Consider the following 20,345-nt stretch of genomic DNA (forward strand, 5'->3'; position numbering starts at 1 on the left):
GTATTGTAGCGGTACGGCGACTCACCCCTGCGGCGCCTCCTGCTGGTCTTCTGGGAATTAGCTCTTTTCCAGCCGTTGGAGCACCCTCTGCAGGCCGGTGTCCTGCTGCAGCTTGGCCCCCGTGTCCCTCCCAGGACTCGGTGCCTCTTGCAACCCCAGGGTGCTTGCCCCTGGCAGTAACCCCTCACTCTTAGGGTCTCCCCTCCCCGGGGAACTCCCACCCCCTATCCCCACCTCGCCTCAGTCGTAGGCTACTGCCAGTCACCAACTAGCCCCCGGTCCCTGGAGCAGACTGCAGTATAAGCCACTCATCACAGGCAAGGGGGTTTTAGACTTGTTGCCTTTCTCTGCAACCCAGTACCTCCATGGGCCTTGTACAAGGCCCTGCAGCCTGGGGAGTTGCTGGCCCAGAGCTCCTCAGCTCCTCTGGTCTTTCCCCAGCCCTGCTTCACTCCAGTACCCTTTAGCACTCAGGCAGCTAGGTCCATCTCCCTCCTCAGCTAGAGGGAGACTCTTGCTCCTGGTCCACTGCCCTCTTATAAGGGCCAGCTGGGCCCTTATTAAGCCAGCTATAGCTGTGGGTGCTTTCCCAATCAGCCCAGCTTTCAGAGCTGCAGCCCTCTCCAGGGCTGCTTTTACCACTGCAGCCTTCCCCAGGGCTGCTTGTCCCCTTCCAGGGCCGGAGCAGAGTGATCACCTCGCTACAGGTATACATTTAGTTTGAGTCTTTATTAAGGTGGTTTTAGAATAGTGTTTATGCAGTTTGCAGGCATTTAACTGTTCTGACTGTTCCTTTAAATTTACTTTTAACTAGCATCCTTGTTTTTGAAGTTAAATGCTTTTGTGGTGGGTTTCTTAGGCATTTTTTCCCGTACAAGGATGTTAAATTTAATCACATTATGGTTGTTATTACTGAGCAGTTGCCGTATGTGTCACACAGGGGTTTTTAATATTTTACATCCTACTGTAAAGAGATTTTTTGAAAGCAGTGGCACATATTTTCCCACCTATTTGTAATCTTTTTTCGGGACTTGAAATTTACCACTTATGAATCTGATGAAATTGTTATTTAAACTTTTAGCAGATAGCTTGTTGTATCAACTGTCCCTAAAGATTGGATTCTTAGTAGCCATAAGTCTCTGCAGAGTTCATGAGATCTAGGTCTTGATGGCTGAGCTCCCATACACAGTTTCATAAACTAAAACAACCCTGCAACCCCCCAAAATCCTGACTAAATTTCCCCTGTACCAATCCACCAACCAACTCAGTCATTTTCACTAAGCTTTACTCAAATACCAGGGAATTCAGGTTATATGGTCTATATGTTAAGAAGACCCTTAGCTACTATCTAGACATAACTAAGCCTATATATAAGTATCCTTGCTGTTTGCAGAAATGTTACATATCAGTAACTATAGTTCTTTGAGTAAATTGTCCTACAGATCCTCAAGGCCAGCTAAAGGTTCAAATGATAATTTGTTATTTATTATTAGTTTCAGAAACAGAATATAATGTTGAATGCACCATTTTAAAAATCTGATTCCTCTTATTTGGCTCTAATAGAGGTTCCAATAGGTGAAAGAATTAAAAATAAAGTTGGAAACCTCAGTCCTTCTGTTTGGCATTCAGCACCAAGCCCCAAATTTTTTTAGAAGATTCTGACTCAATGGATGGAGTGCAGGCATATGCCAAAAGTGGGAATCTATGCCAACAGTGTTCTTCAAAACTATAGTCATCATAAATAACCTTTCTTTCCCAATTCTAATTCTGTAGGTCACATTCCACATTTTTCTTTGCCTGTAATTAGTAACTTTTTGTTTGTGTAGTGAACACAGTGTGTTTGATATTATACAAGATGCAAAGATAGATGGGCTGTGTTCCAAAGATTTTGCGATGTAAAAGACCAACAAAGAGAAGATAGGATAACTTTAAATTACTATATATACATTTTTTTAACATTTGTATTTGTGTGAATCAGGCGGATTTGAATGAAAAAAGATGGTGGCTCTGCAAACTGCTATTTGAATCAGGGCTTGTCTTATACGCTGATCATGAGAAAGTCATATCATGTACAGGGCAGTACCAAGTGAAGGACAGAAATAGAATTATGTAATCATACCTTTATATATGTTGTTTTCTTTGAGTCTTTACAAAGTTGTTGGGTGACATATAAAATATTTAATATATACTTGCATACTGTTTATGAAAAGTGATTGACAATCAAAATTATAGCATAAGAGAACATATTTCTTTTGCTATTATTTGCAGTTAGTGAAAATGACTTTAGAATGCAACTGGTCAGATCCATTAGTGGAATTGCAGACATTGACACGACTTACACATTTTGCATATGCATCACATGACCATGAAATAGTGATGACTTGTTCCCAAAGAACCTTGCAACTAGATGATGCAGTTTTGTATGATACAGATGCGAAGAAACATGAAATGTAAGTATACAGAATTTTCAATTATAACATAAAATAACTTTAAAGCATTCAGTAATATAGGTACATTTTTGTGATAATATAATCAAAATTGTTAAAGGTAAGGATCTGTTTTAAGAAGTAAAAAACTGTATTTAAGAGTAAAAGCTGAAGCTTCCCTCTTACTCACTTTATTGCGATTAGCAGTTCCAGCACTGTTTGAGCATTGAGGGCTAGATTATAAATTTACAATGCAGCTTGAGAAAGGGGCAATGCAGGAAGCAGATTGTGAGTCCTTGACTCAGTTCAGGAAAATGTGTAAACACATGCTAAAGGCCCATTGAAGTGAATCATATGCTTAAAGTTAAGCATGTGCTTTCTTGTTCCTGCTTTCACTTCATTCCAGGGGGAAGGTAATCTGTGCTAGCCGTTCTGGTGATGCAGGATTGTGTCCCTGACTGCACTGGGTTTAATGCATGGACTGAATTGATGCAGTTTGGAGGTGGTGCCAAGACTGCCCACATCTCTGCTTATCTATTCCCTGATCACTTCTGTGGGAGGAGGAGGAGTAGCCCAGTGGCAGCTACTCTTTCCCCACATGGGGGATGGAGATGGAGGTAGCCCATATACGATGGGCTTTTTATGTTCCCTTATTCTCCTGTGCAGTCATGCAGCAGGCCCATGATTGAGACCTGGATTATTGTATATGTCATTTATGTTGTAGTACCTAGGTGCAATGAAAATGTTAAGAAAAGAGTTGCAGTCTCAAAACTGGCTTTATATCTGGGATTAAGGCAACTTCCACACTAGGTTGAGGATCTCCTGATACGGTCCTATCATCCAGAAAAGAAGATCCCCAGATTCTCATAGACTCATAGACTTTAAGGGCAGAAGGGACCATTATGATCATCTAGTCTGACCTCCTGCACAACGCAGGCCACAGAATCTCACCCACCCACTCCTGTAACAAACCCCTAACCTATGCCTGAGTTACTGAAGTCCTCAAATCATGGTTTAAAGACCTCAAGGTGCAGAGAATCCTCCAGCAAGTGACCCGTGCCCCACGCTGCAGAGGAAGGCGAAAAACCTCCAGGGCCTCTGCCAATTTGCCCAGTAGGAAAAATCCTTCCCTACCCCAAATATGGCGATCAGTTAAATCCTGAGCATGTGGGCAAGACTCACCAGCCAGACACCCAGGAAAGAATTCTCTGTAGTAACTCAGATCCCACCCCATCTAACATCCCATCACAGACCATTGGGCATATTTACCTGCTAATAATCAAAGATCAATTAATTGCCAAAATTAGGTTATCCCATCATACCATCCCCTCCATAAACTTATCAAGCTTAGTCTTGAAGCAAGATATGTCTTTTGCCCCCACTACTTCCCTTGGAAGGCTGTTCCAGAACTTCACTCCTCTAATGGTTAGAAACCTTTGTCTAATTTCAAGTCTAAACTTCCTAATATCCAGTTTATATCCATTTGTTCTTGTGTCCACATTGGTACTAAGCTTAAATAATTCCTCTCCCTCCCTGATATTTATCCCTCTGATATATTTATAAAGAGCAATCATATCTCCCCTCAGCCTTCTTTTGGTTAGGCTAAACAAGCCAAGCTCTTTGAGTCTCCTTTCATAAGACAGGTTTTCCATTCCTCGGATCATCCTAGTAGCCCTTCTCTGTACCTGTTCCAGTTTGAATTCATCCTTCTTAAACATGGGAGACCAGAACTGCACACAATATTCCAGATGAGGTCTCACCAGTGCCTTGTATAACGGTACTAACACCTCCTTATCTTTATTGGAAATACCTTGCCTGATGCATCCCAAGACCTCATTAGCTTTTTTAACAGCCATATCACATTGGCAGCTCATAGTCATCCTGTGATCAACCAATACTCTGAGATCCTTCTCCTCCTCTGTTACTTCCAACTGATGTGTCCCCAATTTATAACCAGATTTCTTGTTATTAATCCCTAAATGCATGACGTTGCACTTTTCACTATTAAATTTCATTCTATTACTATTACTCCAGTTTACAAGGTCATCCAGATCTTCCTGTATGATATCCCGGTCCTTCTCTGTATTAGCAATACCACCCAGCTTTGTGTCATCTGCAAACTTTATTAGCACATTCCCACTGTTTGTGCCTAAGTCAGTAATAAAAAGATTAAATAAGATTGGTCCCAAAACCAATCCCTGAGGAACTCCACTAGTAACCTCCTTCCAGCCTGACAGTTCACCTTTCAGTCTGACCCGTTGTAGTCTCCCCTTTAACCAGTTCCTTATCCACCTTTCAGTTTTCCTATTGATCCCCATCTTTTCCAATTTAGCTAATAATTCCCCATGTGGAACCGTATCAAATGCCTTACTGAAATCGAGGTAAATTAGATCCACTGCGTTTCCTTTGTCTAAAAAATCTGTTACCTTCTCAAAGGAGGAGATCAGGTTGGTTTGGCACAATTTACCTTTTGTAAAACCATATTGTATTTTGTCCCAATTACCATTGACCTCAATGTCCTTAACTACTTTCTCCTTCAAAAAATTTTCGAAGACCTTGCATACTACAGATGTCAAACTAACAGGCCTATCGTTACTCGGATCACTTTTTTTTCCTTTCTTAAAAATAGGAACTATGTTAGCAATTCTCCAGTCGTACGGTACAACCCCTGAGTTTACGGATTCATTAAAAATTCTTGCTAATGGGCTTGCAATTTCATGTGCCAGTTCCTTTAATATTCTTGGATGAAGATTATCTGGGTCCTCCGATTTAATCCCATTAAGCTGTTCGAGTTTGGCTTCTACCTCGGATGTGGTAATATCTACCTCCGTATCCTTATTCCTATTTGTCATGCTACCATTATCCCTAAGCTCCTCATTAAAGACTGAGGCAAAGTATTTGTTTAGATATTGGGCCATGCCTAGATTATCCTTAACCTCCACTCCATCCTCAGTGTTTAGCGGTCCCACTTCTTTCTTTGTTTTCTTCTTATTTATATGGCTATAGAACCTTTTACTATTGGTTTTAATTCCCTTTGCAAGGTCCAACTCTACATGGCTTTTGGCCTTTCTCACTTTATCCCTACATGTTATGACGTCAATAAGGTAGCTTTCCTTGCTAATCCCTCCCATCTTCCACTCCTTGTAGGCTTTCTGCTTTTCCTTAATCACTCTCTGAGATGCTTGCTCATCCAGCTTGGTCTACAACTCCTGCCTATGAATTTTTCTCCCTTTCTTGGGATGCAGGCTTCTGATGGTTTCTGCAACTTTGACTTGAAGTAATTCCAGGCCTCTTCCGCCTTTAGATCCACAAGTTCTTCAGTCCAATCCACTTCCCTAACTAACTTCCTTAATTCTTTAAAGTTAGCCCTTTTGAAATCAAAAACCCTAGTCCCAGATCTATTTTTGTTTATCCTTCCATCTAGTTTGAACTGAATTAGCTCATGATCACTCGAACCAAGGTTGTCCCCTACAACCATTTCTTCTATGAGGTCCTCCCTACTCACCAAAACCAAATCTAAAATGGCATCCCCTCTTGTTGGTTCTTCAACTACTTGGTGATGTATATATGCAGCCCAAAAAGGAAATGTAGTTTGACCAAACCTGGATGAAATTAGCCCCGTTAATAATATTGTTTTTATACAGTCAGGGAAAAATGTAATTCTGGATGGAAAATTTTGAGCATAACTAAATGCTGACCTTAACTGGAAAAACATGTGCTCTTTATCATCTGCAACCATTCACTAGGAAATTGGCTTTCTACCTTTTTTTTCAAATCTTTCAGCAAAATTAGATATTCAAATATATAGAGCTTTTGAATATCCTAGAGAACAGCTCTCTGAATAAAACAATGAATGGATAAAATATTTTCATCTTTGACACACAGCTTTAGTCCAGGATTTGTCATAATTTCTCCAGTATCAATACACAAAATGAAAAATGACTATTATTTGCATGGTAAAGAGCAACATTAGGGTAAAATAGGGCTTAAATTTGCTTTAATTTTCATTTTTTCAGTGTAAAAGTGAACTGTGGAACACTGGTAACCTCTAGTGGTCATAATCATTATTGCATAATAGTTTTTGCTCTAAAGCAGGGGTTGGCAACCTTTCAGAAGTGGTGTGCCGAGTCTTCATTTATTCCCTCTAATTTATGGTTTTGTGTGCCAGTAATACATTTTAACATTTTTAGAAGGTCTCTTTCTATAAGTCTATAATGTATAACTAAACTATTGTTGTACGTAAAGTAAATAAGGTTTTTAAAATGTTTAAGAAACTTCATTTAAAATTAAATTAAAATGCAGAGCACCCCGGACTGGTGACCAGGACCCGGGAAGTGTGAGTGCCACTGAAAATCAGCTTGTGTGCCGCCTTTGGCACCCATGCCATAGGTTGCCTACCCCTGCTCTAAAGGGTAGGTGGTAGGCCAGGTAGACCTGGTAATGCAGTAAAAGTAAGTTCACTTTGAAATTTTTTCTTTTTATTCTCTTCTTTGCATACAGTTCGGTTTTTTAAAGTTTGCATAATATAGATACAACAGAATTTATTTTCCCTGCAAAAATCCTTTTTCTTTTAAAAGCTTTGAGATCCAAATGTCTCAGAATGGAACATTTTTACCTGATTTATTTCTTTCCTTAAACTGACCTCCTTTTCATTCCACCCCACCCTGAGTAAATTCACAGGGAGAAGATCAGAAGTGGAGTCATCTGGAGCCTTGTACATAGTTCTATTGTTTAAAATTGCTGCCTAAGTCTAAAGTTATCACTAACAAATTTCAGTGTTTTATAGAATCATAGAATCGTAGGATGGGAAGAGGCCTCATATAGTCCAGTTCCATGCATTCATGGCAGGACTAAGTATTACCTAGACCATCCCTGACAGGTGTTTGTCTAACCTGCTCTTAAAAATCTCCAATGATTCAGATTCCGCAACCTCCCTAGGCAATTTATTCCAGTTCTTAACTATCCTGACAGGAAGTTTTTCCTAATGTCCAACCTAAATCGTCCTTGCTGCAATTTAAGCCCATTGCTTCTTGTCCTATCCTCAGAGGTTAAGGACCATAATTTTTCTCCCTCCTCCTTGTAACAACCTTTTATGTACTTGAAAGCTGTTATCCGGTCCCCCCCTCATTCTTCTCTTCTCCAGACTGAACAAACCCAATTTTTTCAGTCTTCCCTCATAGATCATGTCTTCTAGCCCCTTAATTACTTTTGTTGCTCTTTTCTGGACTTTCTCCAATTTGTCTACATCTTTCTTGAAATGTGGTACCCAGAACTGGACACAATACTCCAGTTGAGGCCTAATCAGAGCAGAGTAGAGCAGAAGAATTACATCTTGTGTCTTGCTTACACCATTCCTGCTAATACATCCCAGAATGATGTTTGCTTTTTTTGCAACAGTGTTATACTGTTGACTCATATTTAGCTTGTGATCCATTATGACCCCTATATCCCTTTCTGCAGTACTTCTTCCTAGGCAGTCATTTCCCATTTTGTATTATGCAGCCTTGGAAATACTTTGCTGTGGGAGGTCTAAAGATTGTGTCCTAATCTTGGAGCCCCTGTAAAAGTCTGAATAGGGTTCTGCATGTGTGTGTGTGTATGTGTGTATATATATATATATATACACACATACATACATGCATACAATATATATATTGTGACAAAGTTCCTCCTCTGCCTTGGTGGGTCCTGCGCTTATTGGCGGATTTGCTTGCTTCAGAGATTCACGGCAGCCCTCAGTTTGGCCACTTTTGCTAGTGGCTCAAACCTGCTGTTCACTCAGCTAACCTCATCACTGGCCAGCATGGGGAAAGGAAGGAGAACAATCCCCACAGTCTCTGCTGACCCACCTAGTGGGTCGGGGGGATAGGCCAGAGACCTTCCCCTCTGGTGGGACCCACAGTCCAGGTCACCTCCTCTTGTCTCAAATAGGGAGTTGAGGCGAATGGGGGGAACCCAGGTGCTCCCTGGGTGCTCCCTCTACTCCAGGTTCCAGCCCAGGGCCCTGTGAATTGCAACTTTCTACAGTATCTCTTGTAACGGCTGTGTGACAGCTACAACTCCCTGGGCTACTTCCACATGGCCTCCTCCCAACTCCTTCTTTATCCTCACCATAGGACCTTCCTCTTGATGTCTGGTAATGCTTGTACTTCACAGTCCTCCAGCAGTATGCCTACTCACTCTCAGCTTTTTGTGTCTCTTGCTCCCAGCTCCTCACACACATGCCTCACTGGCCTGGTCTACACTACGAGTTTAGGTCGACTTTAGCAGCGTTAAATCGAATTAAGCCTGGACACATCCACACGACGAAGCCTTTTTTTTCGACTTAAAGGGCCCTTTAAACCGGTTTCTTTACTCCACCTCCGACGACGGGATTAGCGCTAAAATCGGCCTTTGCGGGTGGGATTTGGGGTAGTGTGGACGGAATTCGACGTTATTGGCCTCCGGGAGCTATCCCACAGTGCTTCATTGTGACCGCTCTGGACAGCACTCTCAACTCAGATGCACTGACAAGGTAGACTGGAAAAGCCCTGCGAACTTTTGAATTTCATTTCCTGTTTGCCCAGCGTGGAGAGCACAGGTGACCACGCAGAGCTCATCAGCACAGGTAACCATGATGGAGTCCCAGGATCGCAAAAGAGCTCCATCATGGACCGAACGGGAGTTACGGGATCTGCTCGCCATATGGGGAGATGAATCAGTGCTAGCTGAACTCTGTAGCAGTAAACGAAATATTAGAAAAGGTCTCAAAGGCCATGAAGGACAGAAGCCATAACAGGGACGCACAGCAATGCCGCGTGAAAATTAAGGAGCTAAGGCAAGCCTACCACAAAGCCAGAGAGGCAAACCGACGGTCCGGGGCAGAGCCGCAAACATGCCGCTTCTACGCGGAGCTGCATGCGATGCTAGGGGGTGCAGCCACCACTACCCCATCCGTGTGCTTTGACTCCATCAATGGAGAAACACGCAACAGGGAAGCGAGTTCGGGGTATGATGATGATGAAGACAATGAAGACAGCTCACAGCAAGGAAGCGGAGAAATCGGTTTCCCCAACAGCCAGGATATGCTTATCACCCTGGACCTGGAACCAGTAACTCCCGAACTCACCCAAGGTGTGCTCCCAGACCCTGAGGGCACACAAGGGACCTCTGGTGAGTGTACCTTTGTAAATATTACACATGGTTTAAAAGCAAGCGTGTTTAATGATTAATGATTAATTTGCCCAGGCAATCGCGGCCAGTATAGCTACTGGAAAAGTCTGTTAACGTGTATGGGGATGGAGCGGAAATCCTCCAGGGACATCTCCAGAAAGCTCTCCTTCATGTATTCCCAAAGCCTTTGCAAAAGGTTTCTGGGGAGGGCTGCCTTATCCCGTCCACCATGGTAGGACACTTTACCACGCCAGGCCAGTAGCACGTAGTCTGGAATCATTGCATAACAAAGCATGGCAGCGTATGGTCTTGGTGTTCGCTGGCATGCAGACAATATCCATTCCTTATCTCTCTTTGTTATCCTCAGGAGAGTGATATCATTCACAGTCACCTGGTTGAAATGGGGTGATTTTATTAAGGGGACATTCAGAGATGCCCTTTCCTGCTCTGCTGAACAGAAATGTTCCCCGCTGTTAGCACACGGTAGGGGGGAGGGGTGAAGTGATCATCCCAGAGAATTGGGGCGGTGGGTAGTTGGGTTTGTGCTGCATGTTAACCCGGAAACCGCAGCCCCTCCTTTTACATTGCAAACCCATTTTAAATGGCCAACCCAACGGGTGCTTGGTATGGGAAATGAGGTCGCTACTGTTTGAAACCATTCCCACATGTTAAGAAGGTTAAAAAAGCCAAAAGACTGTGGCTTACCATGGCTGCCTGCAAGCCGAAATCTGTTGCCTAGCACTGCGTGAGTGATCTCTCACACCAAACCGGCAGCCCTCAATATAAGAGGAAAAATGCGACCTTGTAATGAAAGCACATGTGCTGTGTAATGTGAACAGCAAAATTTAACGTGAAAGAGTGTACCCATTGTTCTCTAAAATGTGTCTTTTTTAACCACTTCTCCCTTCTCCGCCAGCTGCAAATGTTTCTCCTTCACAGAGGCTAGTGAAGATTAGAAGGAGAAAATGGTGGACTCGGGATGATATGTTCTTGGAGCTCCAGATGTCCTCTCACGCTGACAGAGCACAGCAGAATGCGTGGAGGCAGTCAATGTCAGAGTGCAAAAAAGCACAGTATGAATGAGAGGAGAGGTGGCGGGCTGAATCGCGGGCTGAAGAGAGCAAGTGGTGGGCTGAAGAGGATAAGTGGCATCAGCTTGCTGACAGAAGGCAAGAGTCGATGCTCCGGTTGCTGGAGCATCAAACTGATATGCTCCAGCGTATGGTTGAGCTGCAGGAAAGGCATCAGGAGCAGAGACCGCCGCTACAGCCCCTGTGTAACCAACAGCCCTCCTCCCCAAGTCCCATTGCCTCCTCACACAGACGCCCAAGAACACGGTGTGGGGGGCTCCGGCCACCCAGTCACTCCACTCCAGATGATTGCCCGAGCATCGGAAGGCTGGCCTTCAATAAGTGTTAAAGTTTTAAAGTTTTAAACTGCAGTGTGTCCTTTTCCTTCCCTCCTCCCCCCACCCATCCCGGGCTACCTTGGCAATTATCCTCCTAGTTGTGTGATGAATTAATAAAGAATGCATGAATGTGAAGTAACAATGACTTTATTGCCTTTGCAAGCGGTGCTTGAAGGGGGGAGGGGAGGGTGGGGTGGTTAGTTTACAGGGAAGTAGAGTGAACTGGGGGGGGGAGGTGGAGGGTTCATCAAGGAGAAACAAACAGAAGTTTCACACCGTAGCCTGGCCAGTCACAAAACTCGTTTTCAAAGCTTCTCTGATGCGCACCGCGCCCTGCTGTGCTCCTCTAACCGCCCTGGTGTCTGGCTGCGCGTAATCAGCGGCCAGGCGATTTGCCTCAACCTCCCACCCCGCCATAAATGTCTCCCCCTTACTCTCACAGATATTGTGGAGCGCACAGCAAGCAGCAATAATAATGGGGATATTGGGTTCGCTGAGGTCTATCCGAGTCAGTAAGCTGCACCAGCGTCCAAATGCACATTCCACCACCATTCGGCACTTGCTCAGCCTATAGTTGAACAGGTCCTGACTACTGTCCAGGCTGCCTGTGTACAGCTTCATGAGCATTAAGGGGTAGGCTGGGTCCCCAAGGATAACGATAGGCATTTCAACATCCCCAACGGTTATTTTCTGGTCTGGGAAGAAAGTCCCTTCCTCCAGCTTTCAAAACAGACCAGAGTGCCTGAAGACGCGAGCATCATGTACCTTTCCCGGCCATCCCACGTTGATCTTGGTGAAACGTCCCTTGTGATCCACCAGGGCTTGCAGCAACATTGAAAAGTACCCCTTGCGGTTTATGTACTCGGTGGCTTGGTGCTCCGGGTGACAAGATAGGGATATGGGTTCCGTCTATCGCCCCACCACAGTTTGGGAATCCCATTGCAGCAAAGCCATCCGCTATGACTTGCACGTTTCCCAGAGTCACTACCCTTGATATCAGCAGGTCTTTGATTGCCCTGGCAACTTGGATCACAGCAGCCCCCACAGTAGATTTGCCCACTCCAAATTGATTCCCGACTGACCGGTAGCTGTCTGGCGTTGCAAGCCTCCACAGGGCTATCGCCACTCACTTCTCAACTGTGAGGCCTGCTCTCATCCTGGTATTCTGGCACTTCAGGGCAGGGGAAAGCAAGTCACAAAGTTCCATGAAAGTGCCCTTACGCATGCGAAAGTTTCGCAGCCACTGGGAATCGTCCCACACCTGCAACACGATGCGGTCCCACCAGTCTGTGTTTGTTTCCCGGGTCCAGAATCAGCGTTCCACGGCATGAACCTGTCCCAGTAACACCATGATTTGCACATTGCTGGGGCCTGTACTTTGTGAGAGGTCTATGCCAATGTCAATTTCCTCATCACTCTCGTCACCGCGCTGCAATCGCCTCCTCGCCTGGTCCTGGTTTTGCTTTGGCATGTTCTGGCTCTGCATATACTCCAGGACAATGTGCGTGGTGTTCATAGTGCTCATAATTGCCGCGGTGATCTGAGTGGGCTCCCTGATCCCACTGCTATGGCATCTGGGCTGAAAAAAGGCGCAAAACTAGTGTCTGACGGAGGGCGGGAGGGTGGGGTGAGTGACGACGTGGCGTACAGGTACAGGGAATTAAAATCAACAAAGGTGGCTGTGCATCAGGGAGAAACATAAACAACTGTCACACAGAATGGCCCCCCTAAAGATTGAACTCAAAACCCTGGGTTTAGCAGGCCATTGATTTCACAGAGGGAGGGGGAAAGCAAATAAATACAGAACAAATCTGGTCCATCTATTTTTACATCTTAAGCTGGCAGCAGACGGTGCAGCATGACTGATAGCCATCCGCATCTTCTGGGTGCTTGGCAGAAAATGCTGTATTACGACTGCTAGCCATCATCGTCAAGGCGGTTCAATAGGACTGCCTGGTCTCCTGGAGACAAAATGAAGAATCAGATGCCCAGAGTGGAAAGTTTGGTTCAGTATTTCTTAGAGGAATCTGCTGAAGAAGTTTCCCAGGTGCTTCTGATTGAACTCACTGAGGAATATGACGATGACGGATATCAATTGTAATACACCATCCACTGCCAAAAGGCAAGGAGCTGTGCTGTGTAGCAATGCAGTACCACGTCTGTCGGCACCCAGATGACATATGGTGACGCTGAGCTGAGCTGAGCGGGCTCCATGCTTGCCGTGGTATGTTGTCTGCACAGGTAACCCAGGTAAAAAGGCGCGAATCGATTGTCTGCTGGGGCCTGACGACATGTACCCAGAACCCCCCGCAACACTGTTTTTGCATCATCAGGCATTGGGATCTCAACCTAGAATTCCAATGGGCAGCGGAGACTGCGGGAACTGTGGGATAGCTACCCACAGTGCAACGCTCCAGAAGTCGATGCTAGCCTTGGTACTGTGGACGCGGTCCGCTGACTTAATGCACTTAGAGCATTTTATGTGGGGACACACACAATCGACTGTATAAAACTGATATCTATAAAACCGGCTTCTATAAATTCGACCTAATTTCGTAGTGTAGACATACCCACTGATTGAAGTGAGGTCCTTTTTAAATCAGGTGCCCTGATTCGCCTGCCTTTATTGATTCTAGCAGCTTCTTAATTGGCTCCAGGTGTCCTAATTAGCCTGTCTGTCTTAATTGGTTCCAGCAAGTTCCTGATTGTTCTGGAACTGCCCCTATTTCTTACCCAGGGAAAAGGGACCTGCTTAACCTGGAGCTAATATATCTGCCTTCTACCACTCTCCTGTAGCCATCTGGTCCAACCCTGTCACTATATATATATAATATAAAAAGAGAGAGAGAGAGAGAGAGAAAGCTGCATTAGTGTTAGGACATGTCTACACATATAGTGCTGCAGCAGTACAGTATATCGATGCAGTTGCGCTACTGCAGCATGTCTGGTGAAGACGCTCTAAGCCGACAGCTCTCCTGTCAGCATAATAAAATCACCTACGTGAATGGCAGAAGCTATATTGGTGGGAGAAGCTCTCCCACCGACATATCGCTGTGCACACAAGCATTCATGTTCGTGTAACATATAGGGCCCTACCAAATTCGTGGCCAAGAAAAATGCGTCACGGACTGTGAAATCTGGTCTTTTGTGTGCTTTTACCCTATACTAGACAGATTTCATGGAGAAGACCAGCGTTTCTCAAATTGGGGGTCCTGACCCAAAAGGGAGTTGCAGGGGGGTCACAAGGTTATTTTAGGGAGGACGTGGTATTGCCACCCTTACTTCTGTGCTGCCTTCAGAGCTGGATGGCCAGACAGAGATGGTTGTTGGTCGACTGCCCAGCTCTGAAGGCAGCACCCTGCCAGCAGCAGCACAGAAGTAAGGGTGGCCTGGTATGGTATTGCCACCCTTACTTCTGTGCTGCTGCCTTCAGAGCTGGGTAGCCAGAGAGTGGCAGCTGCTGACTGAGGGCCCAGCTCTGCAGGCAGCATTGCAGAGGTAAGGGTGTCAATACCATGCTCTGCCATCTTTGCTTCTGCAGTGCTGCTGGCAGTGGCTCTGCTTTCAGAACTGGGCTCCCAGCTAGCAGCCACCACTCTCCAGCTGCCCAGCTCTGAAGGCAGCGCCGCCGCCTGCAGCAGCTCAGAAGTAAGGGTAGCAGTACCATAACCCCCCCCACACACACAATAACTTTGCAAACTCCCCACCCCCCCAAATCCTTTTTGGGTCAGGACCCCTACAATTATAATACCATGAAATTTCAGATTTAAATAGCTGAAATCATGAAATTTATGATTTTTAAAATCCTATGACCGTGGAATTGACAAAAATGGACCATGAATTTGGTAGGGCCCTGTTTATGTCGCTCAGGGGGGTGGTTTATTCACATTTCTGAGCGACATAAGTTATGCTGACATAGGCTGTAGTGTAGACATAGCCTTGGAGTTGACGAAGGTCAGTCCCAGAAGGAACAAGAAGGATAACAAATTTTCCATACTGGTTTGTTTTGTTTTCTAAAAAACGCACACAAGTTTTAGGCTAACTATATCACCAAAATCCTGAATTAAGTTTTTGTTTGACTTGGATTTTGATTGTGCGTAAGGTGATAAACCCTAACATATTTTATCTCTGTAATTAATGTAAATGTTGTTATCCCTAATATGATTCCAGTATTATTTTATAGAACCAGAAAGGTAGAGTATAAAAAGTATAGAGTAATGTTTGTTTTATATTAGTTTCATAATGTTGTATCTGATAAACTAAATTTGAAAACCTTTTTAATTATCATGTTAGTAGAAACTGAATAAACGTTTTTAAGTACAAAGTCTGTAATACCACCATTTTGTAAAAGACAAAGACTTTAGACATCAGTCAATGGGAATGGATGCATTCTCACTCTATAAACATTTAGAACACATCATGAATTATTTGTCTTTATGCAGAGATGATTACACAGCAAGACAAGAAATGTTAAGCACTGCTGCTTGTATACAGGGGAGGAGTATAATGGAAAATTTGGCTGGAAAAAAACATTTGCGCTTAGCAGCATCGAAAGCCTTTGTTCAAAGTGCAAGGTATGTTGTATTTTGATGGGGCCCAGCAGAATAATTTAATGCAGCTTTAATTTTTGATATAATTCCTGTTTTGGAACCAGATCAACATGTTCTTCTTTTCCAAGAAGTGGCTTAAGTGCAAAATGTTGTGGGCTGAAATACTTAACGAAGGATCTGGTGGAATCTTCCAGTTCAGAAAAATCCTGAATACTCATGTCTACCATATAGCTGGATACTGGAGCTTCAAAATACTATCTTTAAAGTCACTACTGATCAATGAAGGTGAAGCCACAGATCCAAAGTGAGGGAGAACCTATTATCTAATACCAGTAGGAAATAGCAGTACTGGGGACAGTAAAAAAATATCAGTCTTCCAAACAAAAGGAAAAAATAATTGGTCCCACTGGCAGTCAAAAGTAGATAGGATATGAATTTTTGATAGATGAGAATCTGAAGGTTTAACCTGAGACTGCCAATATTCCAGCTCTTTTTTAGAAGTGTGTGATAAGATAAGTTTGAGGAAACAGTGTAACAGAATCATTAGAGGATATCCAGTTAAAGCGAACAATTCTGTGCCTCTTTAAATGCAAATGATGAGACTTCTTCATAAGTAATAGAGTATTCTGTACTGAGTTGGGCATAGCTGCACAGAGATTCTAAGAGGGAAGCAAGAAATATTGTTTGCAAAATATTGGCTATAATAATAAATCCAGTGACAAGTTATATGAAGGGAAATACAAAGTTTTTAAAAATGCTAAAATTGCATAACTTTGTCAGACACCATGACCATTCTGGTAAGCATAGTGAGCAAGCCTTAGGCATCATCATCTGGTAACAGTCTGTTATTTCAGAAGATTCCCATTTACAGCTAGATGATGCGATTTAAGCCACTGAGTAGAAAGATGGCATGGTACCACAACTGGGAGAGAATTATTAACTTCAGGACACAAAAATAGCCATTGCATGGAATATTGAGAATAGACCTATTCTTGTACGGAACTAGAGACATTGAAGTTGTGTCCTCATATTACCTTGGTACTTCATCATAGTGTGTGAAACCACATATTAGCTTAAGGGTTATTTTTAAAAAATGATACTGTAATGAGAAATTAACATGGTTGGGGGAGAAAATACAATAGCTTAAAAATAGAGAGTTTTATTATGAGTCCCAAGTACAATTTCAACAGTTTTAGTAATAAAGAATCTTCAAATGGGTTACAAGTAAATATAACACAAAGATATTACTGGTATCATATAAAAGTATATTTTTTTACGTATTTCTTACTGTGGCTGTTTGTGAGTGTGAACATATTCTTTACCCAAAATGGAAAATGCTTTCTATAGTGGGTTAATTCAAAAGCCCCTCATCTGAGGGGGACATATATAAATCCTGATTAGGACACAAAGGGAGCTGAGTTGGGTGGTTTCATGGTTATGCTTAGCAGACATTGACTACAACATGCAGTTTAGCATGAATGGCAGTCTTTTCTCAGTTTAATCATGCTTTTCTCCCTCAGATATGCAGGTGAAACAGGAAACTGTACCCTTGTAATACTGGCAGCTAGACACTTCTGGAATGCATGTTTACCTTTTATAGGATCTCCACAAGACAGAGAACAGCTTAAAGAGCCCACAGAAACAATTCTCAAAAGCATCACTAAAGCAGAATCTAAAATTAAGCAGGTAAGATTATCTAATAAGTAGCAACATTTTAGTAGAATTTACTGACCGGTTGTGATTTTGAAGCAAAATTTTGCTTTACTTTGAAACTATGGATATTTACTTCAGGATTTTCTTTCCTGTGGGAGGGGAGAAAACTCCAAGTTTATCAGTCTAGCACCTTTTATGAGCACTTACATTCTCTCTCATCTGCACACATGTTGACCTACCTCATCAATAGCCTCTCAACAGGAACTGTTTTCTTCAAAAAGATTTGCTGCAATTTACGACTTTCAGGTGTCCCTTTCTGAAGCTTACAAAATGGTATTAATAGAAAATATTAATATAAGAAACTAAGGGGAAAATCAGCCAGTAACTTGCAGATTGGTGGTGATAGTAGGTCATATTGCTCTTGATCTACAGGACATATATTCAAAGAAAATCTCCAGTAAACGGAGGTTCTTCAAGTGCTTGTTCATGTCCATTCCAATCAGGTGTGTGCGTGCCGTGTGCACACCAGCCAGAAGATTTTTCCCTTAGCAACGTTCGTAGGGTCGGCCTGGGCGCCCACTGGAGTCGTGCCTTCATGGTGCCAAATATAGGGCCCTGCCGACCCTTCACCCCCTTAGTTCCTTCTTACCACCGGTGACGGCTAGCTGGAACAAACTGTTGCTCTTGCATTGCAAGCGCGTTTGGGCAATGTCCACTCTTCATATTTATAGTTTGTAATAGTTTCTAGTGTTAGTTAGTTAGTAATAGTAGTAGTAGTAGTTCTTAAGTTTCCTTTTGGGGACCCACCCCCCCTCCACCAACATTTCCCCGGTTCCGGGGTATGCCCCAGTCCCCAGGGTTCAAGCTCTGTGAGGACTGGAAAGTTTATGTCTAAGAGTGACCCACACTCCTCCTGTCTGCGGTGTCTTGAGGAGAGCCACCAGAAGGCGAAGTGCAGAATTTGCAAAGGGTTCCACCCTAGGATCTTAAAGGACCGAGATCAAAGACTCAAGATCCTTCTAATGGAGGCAGCACTCTGGCCACAATCCGACCCGGGGTCAGCAGAACACCCACCCAGCACCTCCTTGTTGGTGCGCAGTGCTCCAGCACCAACAGTGTGCGAGCTGGTGCCGAGGAAGGACCCCAAGGAATCCCAGCTCTGCCCATAGACAGTCTTCTGTGAGGCACTGATCTCAGTTCCCAGTGCCCCACAAAAGGAAAAGGCTGGAAAGGGTCGCTCTCTCCCCTCCAAACTCAAGGAGCCTGCGGGAGGGAGACCTGATTCGGGCCACGTCACCTCGGCTCTTCCACCTCCCAGAGTCTTGTCAACTCCTGCCCCCACCTGGGGTCCAATTGAGTCCAAACCCTCATCGCTCTCCGGACTGACATGGCAGGCAGCTCCAGCTCCCCTCAACTCCAGAGGCGTTCAAGGCGGCTCAGAACCTTATGCGTCTCACGGCACTGTCCTCCCCGCTGAGGAGAGACAAGTCGCCAGTGACCACCCGGCCTCCATTCCCATCAAGGAGCAAACCAGCGATGACGGCGCGCTGATCCCCATCTCCAGCATGCCTCTCCCTGGCATGGTCCGCCATGTGGGGGAACCGTACCAGTCCCCTGTTTCTCGGCCCCGCTTGCTGGCACCGCAGAGTACCGCTCCTCCATGGTCCTTCTTCTCTGAGACCTCGGAGTTGGAATCCTACCGCTCTGATAGGACCAGGACCAGGAACAGAAGATCCAGGTCCCGCCATGACCACCAGCCCTATCTGGCACCGTGACCATCTCAGTGGCAACCTTCGACTCAGTGGCCCTTCTGGACACCCTGGGCATATCATCAGAGCCAGGGACAAATCCAAGGATCAAGGTCCAGGTCCTCATCGGCGTCCTTTGTCCCTCTGCAAGCACCATCGGCACCGCTGGCAGCGGCGCCACCAACACCCTTACCTTCGCCTGTGGTGCTGGCCCCGACTCCTCCGATATCAGCACCACCAGCAGCCGCAGTCTTGACACCACCAGCATCGGTGACCTCAGCACCGCCGGAGTCGGCAACCTCGGCACCGCTGGCATCAGCATCAATGATCACGGTTCCGGTGGCCCCAGCACCACAGGCTACGGACCGGGTGGCACAGCAGTACTGGGTGCTGCGTGACCCCCTGGGCACTGAGGGGAGTGAGCAGGACTCATTGTCAGGACTTTCCTCCTCATCCTTCCCCAGATTAAACCGTGGCAGGGACATAGACAGCCTGGCCTTGGAGGACAACAGGGTTCTGCAACAGCTGCTACGATGGTTGGTCCAGAACCTGGGGATCCAGGCAGAGGAGGTGGTAGAGGACGCCAACCTGATGGTTGACATCCTCACTCCCTCTGGATCCTCTCGTATTGCCTTGCTGTTAATAAAGACTATTGCTGAGACCACAAAGACCTTGTGGCAGACCCTGGCCTCTCTGCCCCCTATGGCCCATAAAAAAGAGAGGCAGTACTTTGTCCCTTCAAAGGGTTACGAGCACGTATATACCCATCCACCTCCCGATTCTCTGGTGGTTGATGCAGCTAACCAGCGTGAGCGCCAGGGCTACCAGGGGCCCTCCCCTAAAAATAGGGATGCTAAAAGACTAGACCTTTTTGGGAGAAAGATCTACTTCACTGGGGGGTTGCAGCTCTGCATATCAAACCTGCAGGCCATCGTTAGCAGATACTCACATAACACCTGCAGCCCAATGGCCAAGTTTGCTGAGCTGCTGTCACAGGAGTCTCCTGCGGAGTTCTCAGCACTGGTGGAAGAAGAGAAACTAATTTCTCGAGCTTACCTACAGGCCACATTGGACGCAGCAGATGCAGCCTCCCATACAATGGCCACAATGAGGAGGAGTACCTGGTTGCAGGTCTCTGGTCCTCCCTACGAGGTCCAACAAACCATCTAGGACTTCCCCTTCAAGGGTTCGGCCCTCTTTTCTGATAAAACGGATAAAAGACTCCACAGTCTAAAGGACTCAAGGGCCACCCTCAAGTCCTTGGGCCTCCACACTCCCGTCGCTCAGTGCAGGCACTTCCAGCTGCAGCCTCCCTCGCGGTTCTACCAACCGCAGAACCAACAGGACGCTCCTTGGAGAAGGAATAGGAGCGGCAGGAAAAGACCACACCCATCCTGGGGCCAGGGCT

At 45.1% G+C, this 20,345-nt stretch overlaps 1 protein-coding gene across 13 annotated transcripts in view; it reads left to right on the forward strand.

The window, feature by feature from the left end:
- The window catches only part of CFAP46 (cilia and flagella associated protein 46), a 182,418-nt gene that overhangs the window by 75,664 nt on the left and 86,409 nt on the right, over positions 1 to 20,345 (forward strand). For all 13 annotated transcript variants that reach the window (XR_010589285.1, XR_010589286.1, XM_065552129.1 and 10 more), the window contains 3 exons: positions 2,269 to 2,450; positions 15,429 to 15,560; positions 17,057 to 17,222. Coding sequence is in view for 11 of the 13 variants with exons in the window: in XM_065552129.1 (XP_065408201.1) it covers positions 2,269 to 2,450; positions 15,429 to 15,560; positions 17,057 to 17,222 (480 nt within the window). In the remaining 2 variants the exon portion in view is untranslated. The remainder of the gene's footprint in view (positions 1 to 2,268; positions 2,451 to 15,428; positions 15,561 to 17,056; positions 17,223 to 20,345) is intronic.

This window comes from Chrysemys picta, chromosome 7 (genome assembly GCF_011386835.1).
Source record: "Chrysemys picta bellii isolate R12L10 chromosome 7, ASM1138683v2, whole genome shotgun sequence".
Classification (NCBI taxonomy): Eukaryota; Metazoa; Chordata; order Testudines; family Emydidae; genus Chrysemys; species Chrysemys picta.